Source organism: Somniosus microcephalus, chromosome 16 (assembly GCF_052327205.1).
Source record: "Somniosus microcephalus isolate GS21.2 chromosome 16, FLI_Smic_1.0, whole genome shotgun sequence".
Lineage (NCBI taxonomy): Eukaryota > Metazoa > Chordata > Chondrichthyes > Squaliformes > Somniosidae > Somniosus > Somniosus microcephalus.
The window spans coordinates 49,023,980-49,036,271 of record NC_141002.1 but is presented as its reverse complement, the minus strand read 5'-3'; the positions used below and the strand labels follow the sequence as shown (position 1 = coordinate 49,036,271).

The 12,292-nt window shown below is 44.2% G+C and overlaps 1 protein-coding gene across 1 annotated transcript in view; it reads right to left on the bottom strand.

Moving 5' to 3' along the window:
• The window catches only part of agk (acylglycerol kinase), a 58,632-nt gene that overhangs the window by 20,894 nt on the left and 25,446 nt on the right, over window positions 1-12,292 (bottom strand). The window contains exons 5-8 of the mRNA XM_086008966.1: window positions 6,824-6,916; window positions 5,350-5,382; window positions 4,640-4,734; window positions 3,866-3,935 (exon numbers count right to left, since the gene is read on the bottom strand). Of these exons, the coding sequence (XP_085865092.1) occupies window positions 3,866-3,935; window positions 4,640-4,734; window positions 5,350-5,382; window positions 6,824-6,916 (291 nt within the window). The remainder of the gene's footprint in view (window positions 1-3,865; window positions 3,936-4,639; window positions 4,735-5,349; window positions 5,383-6,823; window positions 6,917-12,292) is intronic.

The following is a 12,292-nucleotide window of genomic DNA, read 5'->3' as shown; positions in this document are numbered from 1 at the left end:
GAGAGAGGCAATGAGAAGATCAAACTTGAAAAGAATAGACTAAAAGGGAGGAGAGAGCCCGATTCGCAGAAAGGAAAAGGGGACAGAGACAGAAGGAAAGGTGGTGGGAGAGTCAGAAAAAGAGGATGTGAAAGGCAGCAGGTCCTGTGAGAGAAAGAGTAAGGCAAGAAAGTAAAGGAGAAAGAGCAAGAGAAACAGAAATGAATGAAGGAAAGTGAAGTTAAAACAAACAAAAATAATTTTTTCAGGCCTACCAAAATCAGTGTCATAAGGTGGTGAGTTGTTTTTATATGAATCCAGTTATTAAAAAAGTAAACATTTTCGGAACTACTGGATCAGACTGTTTTAGATTGATTGTTAAAGTTGATGTTACATGAGTGAGCAAACATGGTGTAAAAATGTAAAGATAAAGATAGAGGCCTGGAGTTTCTGCTGGGTTGCGCTGGTTTTTTCAGCACAATTCACCTGAAAATCGGCCAAACCAGCGCAAAAGAACGAGGAATTTCAAACGCAAATTAGATCCAGCGCAAATCAACATCATGTTAGAAGCTGGCCCCACCTACAAAACTGGCCACGCCCCAGATCGAATTTATCACCATGGCGAGTTTCCCCTAATTGTGCCCATTTCCAGGCCTTTGAGGAGGCTCTTAAAACATTTTTTTAGGTCCAAGGACACTAATAGGCACCTTTTAAAAGGTTTTCAATATAATTTTTAAAAAATTTACTAAGAAACTGACTACTGTACACAAATAACTAGTGAATGGTTCTGAATAATTTTTTTTAAGTCATTTTCAATTAAAAGTGGATTACTTACAGGTGGTAGAATAGACACTCTGATTAAAATGCTTATTTTTTGTGATAAACCCATTTTCAGCTATATTAATAAAACGGTTCCTGGTTATCACTTAAATATATCAAAGAATATTTTTTGATGCAATTTTTAAAATTACGTTTTATAACGCTGCCCGATTGCCCTGGTTCAAGGCAGATTTTATATTCAGGGATATGCAAATGAGTTTGAGCGGAAACTTGAGCAAAAAAACCCACTTCTGAAAACCAGTGTAATTTTGAGCGCAATTTGCGGCCAGATCGCCGATTGCGCCCAAAGCAGAAACTCCTGGGCAAAATGTAATTTTGTTCCAGAGCTTCAAGACTTTTCTCTAGCAAAATTAGGTTTGTCTAACCCTGGTTTAGCATACATCTCATAGAGTCATAGAGTTATACAGCACAGAAAGAGGCCCTTCAGCCCATCGCGTCCGCGCCGGCCATCAAGCCCTGTCTAATCTAATCCCATTTTCCAGCATTTGGTCCGTAGCCTTGTATGCTATGGCATTTCAAGTGCTCATCCAAATGTTTCTTGAATGTTGTGAGGGTTCCTGCCTCTACCACCCTTTCAGGCAGTGAGTTACAGATTCCAACCACCCTCTGGGTGAAAAAGTTTTTCCTCAAATCCCCTCTAAACCTCCTGCCCCTTACCTTGAATCTATGCCCCCTTGTTATTGACCCCTCTAAGGGGAAAAGTTCCTTTCTATCTACCCTATCTATGCCCCTCATAATTTTGTATACCTCAATCAGGTCCCCCCTCAGCCTTCTCTGCTCCAAGGAAAACAACCCCAGCCTGTCCAGTCTTTCTTCATAGCTGAAGCGCTCCAGCCCAGGTAACATCCTGGTAAATCTCCTCTGCACCCTCTCCAAAGCAATCACATCCTTCCTATAGTGTGGCGACCAGAACTGCACACAGTACTCTAGCTGTGGCCTTACCAGCGTTTTGTACAGCTCCATCATAACCTCCCTGCTCTTATATTCTATGCCTCAGCTAATGAAGGCAAGTATCCCATATGCCTTTTTAACCACCTTATCCGCCTGTTCTGCTGCCTTCAGGGATCTATGTACATACACACCAAGGTCCCTCTGATCCTCTGTCTTTCCTAGGGTCTTACCATTCATTGTGTATTCCCTTGCCTTGTTAGTCCGTCCAAAATGCATCACCTCACACTTTTCAGGGTTAAATTCCATTTGCCACTGTTCCGCCCATCTGACCAACCCATCTATATCGTCCTGTAGCCTGAGGCTTCCCTCCTCGCTATTTACCACCCCACCAATTTTCGTGTCATCTGCGAACTTACTGATCATACCTTTTACATTCACATCCAAATCATTAATGTACACCACAAACAGCAAGGGACCCAGCACCGATCCCTGCGGTACCCCACTGGACACAGGCTTCCAGTCACAAAAACAACCTTCCACCATCACCCTCTGCCTCATGCCACTAAGCCAGTTTTGGATCCAATGTGCCAAGGCACCCTGGATCCCATGGGCTCTTACCTTCCCGACCAGTCTCCTATGCAGGACTTTATCAAAAGTCTTACTGAAATCCATGTAAACCACACTACCCTCATCCACACACCTAGTCACCCCCTCGAAAAATTCAATCAAATTGGTCAGACATGATCTTCCCTTGACAAAGCCATGCTGGCTATCCCTAATTAATCCTTGCCTCTCCAAGTGGAGACTAATTCTGTCCCTCAGAATTTTTTCCAATAATTTCTCTACCACTGATGTTAGGCTCACTGGCCTGTAATTCCCTGGTTTATCCCTACTACCCTTCTTGAATAATGGTACTATGTTAGCTGTTCTCCAGTCCTCTGGCACATCCCCTGTGGCCAGAGAGGTTCTGAAAATTTGTGTCAGAGCCCCTGCAATCTCCTCCTTTGCCTCACATAGTAGCCTGGGATACATCTCATCCGGGCCTGGGGATTTATCCACTTTTAAGCCTGCTAAAACCACTAGTACCTCCTCCCTCTCGATGCTAATATGTTCAAGTATATCACAGTCCCCCTGCCCGATTTCTATGTCCACATCGTCCTTCTCCATAGTGAACACAGATGCAAAAAATTCATTTAAAACCCCACCTACATCCTCTGGCTCTACACATTGCAGACAATATATTTTTTAAAAAAAGACAGCTTGTTTCTTAAATTGGACATTTCACTTGGGTCTTCGGTTTTCCAGTTGCTGTGAACAAATTCTGTGCATGAAAGAGATACGTTGCAGGAGCTGGAATTGTCACTCTGCTCCTGTGGAACTACAGTACCCAGAATGCAGCATGATAGTCCACACAGACTTCTGTGATGGGGTCAGAGGGGATGTCCATAAGGTGCTCCCTTGCTAACCTCAGACGCTGCAGCCAGAACTGGTCAGCCAGCCAGGCTGGGACCATGGCAGGGGACCCCGTTTTGCATTTGGATAATTAAAGACTCAACTGTGGGAGAAACCTCCACACAAACGATTGCTTCAGCTGGAACTGCAAATCCATCATGGAAAGTAAGGTAGAGGAATATATATTTTATAATCTTGTACATAATGGAGACAAAAAAAGGCTTTGGGAAGTAAGAGTAGCATATTAAACAAATAAAGTACTAGAAATCCACCATGGGAGGTAGAGCAAAAACATTTATAATGCAAATAACTGGTAACTAAATGAGAAGTTACTTGTACCTTAAGTAAGCTGTGTAAAGATAGAAAGTGCTACAATTATTTCTGTAGCCTGTATCTTTCAGTAGCAGTAAACTGTGTAATATTTTTACCTCAAAGCAATCATACTATTTTTGTTCAGCAAGTTTGCTGTATGATGGCGATGCATGAACTGCTATCATATTTAGACTCAGCAAGAACACAGTAAACATCAGAATATTCACTCCAGATTCTGGACTACCCATTCACAATGCCATGGGAGAACTTTTAGTGTTTTTTAAATTACCTTAAATAGAGGGTTAAACCCCTGGGTAATTCTGGCTACTGGAGCTTATTCTGTAAGACTACACAAGTACGAGTAATTGCTGGAAAATACTTTACTTCTTACCTTTATTTCCAGTATGTCCAAGGGAACAGTCTCTCCTTTCACGATAGCAAGTGTGGCATTTAAAATGTGTCTGCAACACAGCAGTGACAAATGTGAACAGGGTGCAGTAGAGGCTGGAGCTCAACTGCAGCAATTTAAAGGCAATTTTCAGCATCATGCATCGCAAAAAAAAAATGCTCAGGATACAAAAAATTCTGAGGTCATCTGATGGCTTATTTGGTTAATGCACCATCAGTGTGAAACAAAACCACAGAGGTCAGGAATGATTCCGGCTTAATCACCTAACTGTGTTCAGCTAGCTGATCTCAGCCAGGATAATGGCAGGGATTTATAATTGGCTTTAGTGTCTAACGAGGGAAAAGGGGAGATGGTGAAGGAAAAAAAAATTAACCAGAGTGCCCCCTCAAGATTACTACCTAATGACTGCTGCTAAAAGTATGGGCATCAGGTAAGAAAGAATCATCTTCAGCTATGATGCTGCTTAGTAACTGGTCAGTACAGTGTCTAGCTCACCCATGAAAAGTGAACCCTTGATGAACTACTGGAGAGTGGGTGGTGCCCAGGAACCCACACCATGGCATGAGCCAGTGTCTTCATGAGAGGGCAGAAAATTGGAAGGAGGCAGAAATTAATTTTCAAATCATTTGCAATACAGTTGAAAGGATCGTCTACCAAACCTAGGAATGTGTTGGCTCATTACAGCCAATTCATCTCCCATCATCTGTACCTCCTCGCCAAAGCAACTTAGAATTTGAGTAAAACGTCGTCATTTACCTGGCCTGTTCTTTGCTGGTAGGATACAGTGTCTGGCTCAAGGAGTTCATCTTTCCCAGTGGAATAAATCCTATGGGGATCTTGCTAAAGACAGCCTAAAAAGGGCAGAAATACTGAAAATATGAAAAAGTAATTTTTCCATTTCCTTTAGCCAGTACAGCGGAGACAATAAGTGTTTTCATGACCAGAGTCCTGTGGTCAGTCGAGAGACATCACCACTGGATTTTCCTCTCCTCAACTCCAATATTGTACCCCTGAAAATTGGAAACGACCGTCTAAACAGGCTCCTAGATTAAACATTTAGAAGATGAAAATGCTTCTGTCCTTTAAAAGGTGTGCGTGCGCTTTTTTTTTTTAAAAACAGAGACATCTTCTACCATGAGCTTTTCTTTAGAAATGGTGCAGTCCTTCCTGCTTCTACAATAGACCTTCGTTCAGGGCCAGCAGAAGCAAGCGGAAGATGTCACCACTAAAACGTGAGTCAATGAACTCCAAACTCTGCTGTAGAAATGAAAAAATAACACGATTTTTCAAAACAAAAACTTGCCAAATAAAACTGCGTATGACACGAATTCATCAGTCATATCAGTAAATTGCCAAAGTTAGCGGCAGAACTCACACACAAAAATTATGATTTAAATTTTATGCATTTACGCCACTGGAAGTTATATGGTCAGCATGGACCATGAACTGTGACATGAAATGCTTACCTCATCCTCTCGGCGAAGAAGCCCGGTTATCACCTAATGTCAAAAGAGGAAAAAAAGTGAAAGCACCTTCAATACCCCTAAAGCAAAGTGTTTTTGCTCCCTACCAACACAGAGTTTTCCAATTACTCAATAAAGTTCAATTAGTGCCAGTTGGTGTAACAACTGTAACTGTTCAGTACTGACATGCCAAGAAAGACCGGACAGTATTACATGCATGTTTGACTCATATGTAATCTTCCATTCTTATACAGGTGTGTCCTACACACCACAGGTCAGTCTGTACCCACTAACTAAAACATTTTTCTTGTCTATTTCTACTTGTGAATATTTTTGTCAATGAGCCAGTGTGTGTGAAAGAGCAGAATTAATGTACATACTATTTAATCTGAACTATATCTAGGTTTAGGGCCAAAACAAAAATTATTTCCTTTAATAACTCATCCAAACTAGTTTTTCTCCCATCTTCCCCATCTAACCCATGTGCCGTCCTTGCCTGATAAAGTAAAACAGTAAAATAAAACAAAAACAGTTAGAATGGTCAAGATAATCATCAATAGTATAAGGCACCAGTGAGGAACTCCATCTAATCCTTTGGTTTGCTGTAGTCTTGGACAAGACATTTGCAAACTGTTATACAGTACACCCACTTGATTCGTTCCTTCTTGCAATCTGGAAGTCCTGGTATTGAATCACAATCTCTACAGTTTGAATTGCAACTTCTAACAAACTGTGTGCGAAGGAGGGGAACCCGAGCTGAGGAGTGTCAGGGAAAAGAAAAGACAGGACAAGAAGGCATTCTTGTTCAAGCAGGTTTTCTATTCCATACGACCCAGAAATGGCACTAAAGTATCCATGGAGTTGGAAGTACCACCAGGCTGGACTGCTCCAACCTCCTGGATGGGTCACCATGGAGAAACATCAAAAAACACATTTCATCCTGGAAGTACTAAATTTACAGAAATTCTGCATGAGGCTGTTACAGGAAACTGAAAGACGATAGTGGGAAGATCAATTGCTGGGATCACGATCAGACATTTACTGCAAACATGTGCCAGTGCTATTCTGTACCCAGCCACGAGCAGCTGCTCCTCTTTTCCACATGTCTCTGCATACACCAGTCCTCAGTTTGGAGGGTAGTCACTGCCAATGCCAAACTGCTATGGGGTAACTCAGGGTGACTCTCCCATAATTCTTTCCTGATCTCCACTTGGCTCTTCTCTACAACAGCATAGAAGTTGTACCTGTAGGGAATCACAGAATCGAAATTGCATCCTACCACTCTCATTCTCAACACGCTGATTTGCTAAAGTACTGCATTTCCACTAATTGGGACTTGTGATGAAATTATTTCCAATCAGTTTTGCAACATCCTTTCCTGCCACCTGTGTGCAACCTCAGAGTCGGTAAGTTTTATTGTTAAGTGGCATATGGATAGATATGTGCAAAGCACTGACATGTCAAACTTTGGTCGTACCTCTTGTAAGGTGCCATCCCCTCCAGCAACAACAATCATATCAGTGTCTTCCATCAGCTCCATGAGCTTCTTTGCTTGGCCCTCATAATCAGTCTGCAACAGGACAGAGAACAGATCACACCGAGTTGTACAGCATAACCCAGATTTATAACTTCTTTACCCAGAGAGTGGTGAGAATATGGAACTCGCTATCACAGGGATTAGTAGAGGCGAATAGCATAGATGCATTTAAGTGGAAGCTAGATAAGCATATGAGGGAGAAATAAATAGAGGGTTATGCTGATAAGAGATGAGGAAGGATGGGAGGAGGCTCGAGTGGAGCATAAACACCAGCATGGACTGGTATGCTGTATATTCCATGTAATTTTATGTAATAAAACAATCACAAACCTAGCAAACCCAAACATGCAGCACATTTCACCGTATTTTAAACATTATTAATTCTAACCACCAATCAAACAAACAAATTACAAGTAAAGGAAGACAGAAACCCAGACACATTAATGGTTCTACACATGTTGCAGCTTATGCAGAAAAGATTTTAAAAAATATTAAATCTGAGGGAGAACAGTAAGTGAAGGGAGGTAATCACAGGCACATGAAACATGGAGTAGAAAGATCTCGGTGAGACTGGTGAGGATAAGGAGGAACAAACAGAATGTGGAAGGATGAGCTTTGTAACCAGGTGTTGTAGATAGAATTTGTAAACCATAGAAGAAAAAATGCCCGCTTTTGTTTAGTCACTTTCAGGCGATAACAATTCTTTTGTGCCAGTTCTTGATCTCTCATGATATTTCCCAGTTGGTCTTTATCATTGGCCATTAGATAATGCAAAATTAGGAAAAAAATTTTGACCACCTACAATTCTTATTGTTCAGATTTACTCAAATGTGCTACCAGTTCAGCAATTTCCTGTTACTAGTGAAGGCTAATTTATATTTTTAAACTCTTATTAAGTTGCTGCCAGTCTCCATCGAGCTCTCCTGTGCTATCAGTGTCAAACCCCCCCATCTTGCTGTCTGCCAGGCCATCTCAAATAAAATCCTAGGACAATGTTGGGGAAAAACTGGGTTGAGGTTTAAAGCGGAGGTTAGGCTTTAGCATAGGTTAGTGAATTTATTTCAGGGGTCAACTTTATTTTGTTGAAGGGGACTGTTCATTTCATGGGGATGGCTCTAACCATATGAATGCCCAAGAAAAGTGGAGGGAGGATGCAAGGGCGGATCCATTATGGTGGCAGATGTTCTTTGTGACACCTGTTTTGCTGCCATCTCTGCCTTCTTGCTGCTGATTTTACCCTCTACACCACGCTGTCATAGCTCTGCTGCAGAGTTACACATGCTTAGTCTGTAACAGTGAGTACAAGTAGAGAAGAATGATCAAAGGGTACTAGACCAGTGCAGATATTGAACCAATAACATAGATTTTAATGTCAGAAGTATGCATGACCAGAAGTAGGGCAGTACAAGAAGTGTACCTGCCTGGTATTTAGTGCATCGATCCTATGTGCTTTTCTAGGGTCAGTCTCATTATCGTAATGTGGACAGGTTAGTTAGTGGACAGGAAGTCAGGTGCTACTGCAGGATTTGAAGCCCTGGAGCATGTTGTGTATGTACCTTTAAGAGAAGAACTGATTTTATACTGCAGTACCGGCAGTGACCACACCTGTATAAAAAGCCCTAGCAGGCTTCTGTACTTCAGTCTGACGTTTACCCTCTGTTCAGTAAATACCTGTTTTATTGTTCTCCTGCAGTCCGTGTATTATTGATACTCGGACACTACACTGGCGACGGGCAGGTTCAAACTCACCTGCAGTACTGCATCACCTCACGGGGCTCTTTCCCTGAGAAGAAGCTTCTTGGAGGTCAAAGTCAGAACAACGGGCGTCGACCGCGGGCAGCCGCCCAAGGATCCATCGGTGTTTGGAGAATTGCGGGAGAGGCTGTGGAGAGCTGGGCTTGGCTCCCCAGTCAAGGTGTTCCAGCAAATCGTGCTGGTAGCAGGTAGTGCGCTGACCCTTCCGGACTGCGGCGGGCTCGAGCTCGATCGAGCGGCTCTGCAAAGGGGCCGCGCAGCGTCGTCGGGAGGAAAGAGAGAGAGAGAGGGTGGAGCGCACAGGGCGCGGTCGGTGCTCAAGAACCGGGCAGCGTAGAGAAAATAAAACGAGGGGAAGGAAAAGTGAGACGTGCCGAAGCCGCGGGTCGCCGCCATTACCCTGTAGAACGCTAGGAGCAGCGTGGCAGCAAGGGGAAGAAGGAAAAGCGCGGGAGGTGCCATTTTATTCCATTGGGGAAGAAGAAAAAGCGTGGGAGGCGCCATTTTAAATCACCCAAGATGCCGAAGAGTGGCAGTATCACTGCTTTCGACAACGAGGTAGAAGACCGGACCACGTAGGTGGAAAGAATTGAAGTGTACTGCAATGCCAATGAGGTGGCCAATGGAAAGAAGGCGTCGGTATTATTAAATTTGATGGGCGCGAGAACGTACGGCCTATTGCGGAATTTAATTACCCCAGCTAAACCAATGGAGAAAAGTTTTGAAGAGATTGTTAATATCTTACAGGAACACCTAAACCCTACACCGCTGCGGATAGCAGAAAGATTCAAGTTCCATAAAAGAAACCAGCACAAAGATGAGGACAATGCTGACTATCTTACGGAACTATGCAAGTTATCGAAGCACTGCCAGTTCGGAGCAGGACTGGCAGACACCTTACGGGATAAGTTTGTCTGCGGGCTCCAGAGTGAAGGAACCCAGAAACGACTACTTTCGGAAAAGGAGCTGACGCTAAAACAGGCTTTCAGCGTGGCAGTATCCTACGAAGCAGCAGCACGGGGAGCTGCGGAAATACAACAGAAACCACAAGAATACAGCGCTAATGAAATGGCGTATAGAGCAGAAAAGTGCTATCGTTGCGGCAGAACAACCCATGATCAGAAGGACTGCTGGTTTAAGGACAAAGTATGCAGGCAATGCGGGAAAATGGGACATATAGCAAGAGTCTGCAGGTCGGGAAAGAAAACCAACACTATAAGAACTACTAAGGAAAAGTACAAGAAAGTAAAAAAGACAGACAGTAGTTCGGAAGATCAGGAGAGTGATAATGACTCCGGGAGCAGGAGACTAAGTTGTCTAAAGTTACACAACGTGATCGCAAAGGAGGATCACCAAACCATTTGGGTCACCCTCATGATAGCAGGGTCCCAAGTAATGATGGAATTGGATACAGGATTAGCCCTAACTGTCATGAATCGACGAGACTATGAGCGGCTATTCTCACACATACCCTTAAAGGACACGTCCATTGTATTGAAGACATACACGGGGCAAAAAGTCTACCCCAGAGGAAAAATAAGGGTGCCAGTTAAATACAACGGCAAGGAAACACAGAAACTGTATATCTATATATACTACAAGATGGAGGACCACCATTATTGGGACGTGAATGGATCCGAAAAATACAATTGGATTGGCATTCCATTCAGGCGCTAACTGTGACTGACAAAAAGGATGATGACGTCACACCTGGACGACTGTCAAAAATTCTAACTGACGTGAAAGAGGTGTTCCAACAAGGACTTGGGACTCTAAAAGGAGTAAAGGCAATGATAAAAATCGAAGATGACGCAAACCCAAAATATTTTAAGGCCAGACCGGTACCGTACACGATCCGCCCAGCCGTTGAAGCAGAACTGGAGAGTCTGGAGCGTTCGGGTGTGCTGTCCAAGGTGGACTGGAGCGAGTGGGCCACACCCATCGTTTCTGTAATGAAGAAATCATTGAGCAGCACGCCTGGGGAGCCGAAGAAGGTTCGCATCTGTGGGGACTTCAAGGTAACTGTGAACCCAGTCCTGCACAGTACAATATCCACTTCCACGGACAGAAGATATTTTCGCCTCACTATCTGGAGGGAAACGCTTTACGAAGATTGATCTGGCCCAAGCATATCTACAAATGGAGGTGGAAGAAGCATCTAGGAAATACCTCACGATAAACACTCACAAAGGCCTTTACCAGTACAATCGACTGGTATTCGGGGTAGCATCAGCCCCGGCTATTTGGCAGAGGGCGATGGAACAAGTCCTGCAAGGGATCCCGGGGACCCAGTGTTATTTGGACGACATCCTGGTTACGGGCGAAAATGACAGTGAACACCTTGTCAACCTGGAGCAGGTGCTCACTAGATTGCAGGAATATGGGCTATGAGCCAACCGCCCCAAATGAGAGTTCTTCAGGAGACAAATCTCGTATTGTGGCCACATGATTGATGAGGAAGGGTTGCATAAGTCGCCAGACAAGATTGAGGCTGTAGTCAAGGCTCCAGCACCGGAAAATGTGTCGCAACTGAGGTCGTTTCTCGGGCTGGTGAACTACTACCATAAGTTCTTGCCGAATTTATCTACAATTCTGCACCCACTGAACGCCCTGCTGCAAACTGGAGTAACATGGAAATGGAGTGATGAGTGTAAGCGTGCCTTTCAGAAATGTAAATGCCTAATCACTTCAAAAGAAGTATTGGCCCACTACAACCCAACACTACCGATTCGGTTGGCATGTGATGCGTCTCCCTACGGCATTGGAGCGGTGCTGTCACACAAATTCCTTGACGGTTCAGAGAGGCCATAGCCTTTGCGTCGCGCTCGTTAACCTCAGCCGAGCGTAACTACGCCCAGATTGACAGGGAGGCCCTCAGCCTGGTGTGGGGGGTGAAGAAGTTCAATCACTATCTGCACGGGCAGAAATTCACCCTACTGACTGATCATCAGCCCCTGGTCTCCATTTTTAACCCAAAGAAGGGCGTTCCGGTGATGACGGCGCAACGGCTGCAAAGATGGTCACTTTTTCTAGGGGCACATCAGTACGACATAGAGTACAAGGGTACGAAACAGCATGGAAACGCTGATGGGCTGTCACGCCTACCGTTGCCTACGGTAGAGGAAGCACCTGCAGCGGACCCTGTTGAGATATTCCATGCGACTATAGTCGAATGTCTGCCTGTTACAAACTCAAGTATAGAGAAGGAAACCCAAAATGACCCAATACTCTCTCGGGTCTATGATTTGACGGTGAAGGGATGGCCAGCACATAGCGACTCACTGTTGCCAGCATTCTCGCCAAGGAGAGAACAGCTGTCAGTGTGCCGGGGGACCTTGATGTGTGGATCCCGAGTGGTAATTCCACCCAAGTTAAGGGATAGAGTGCTCAATGAGCTTCATGAGGGTCATCTGGGAGGGGTAAAAATGAAAAGCCTAGCCAGGGCTTATGTGTGGTGGCCGGGAATCGATAAACAAATCGAGGACCTGATCAAGAGCTGCTCAGGATGCCAGAAAGTCCAAAATGCACCACCACAGGCCCCTCTACACCCATGGGAGTGGCCCTCATCTCCATGGCAACGGGTACACATTGATTTTGCTGGTCCATTTCTGGACTCAATGTTTCTAATCGCCGTGGATGCCCATTCGAAATGGC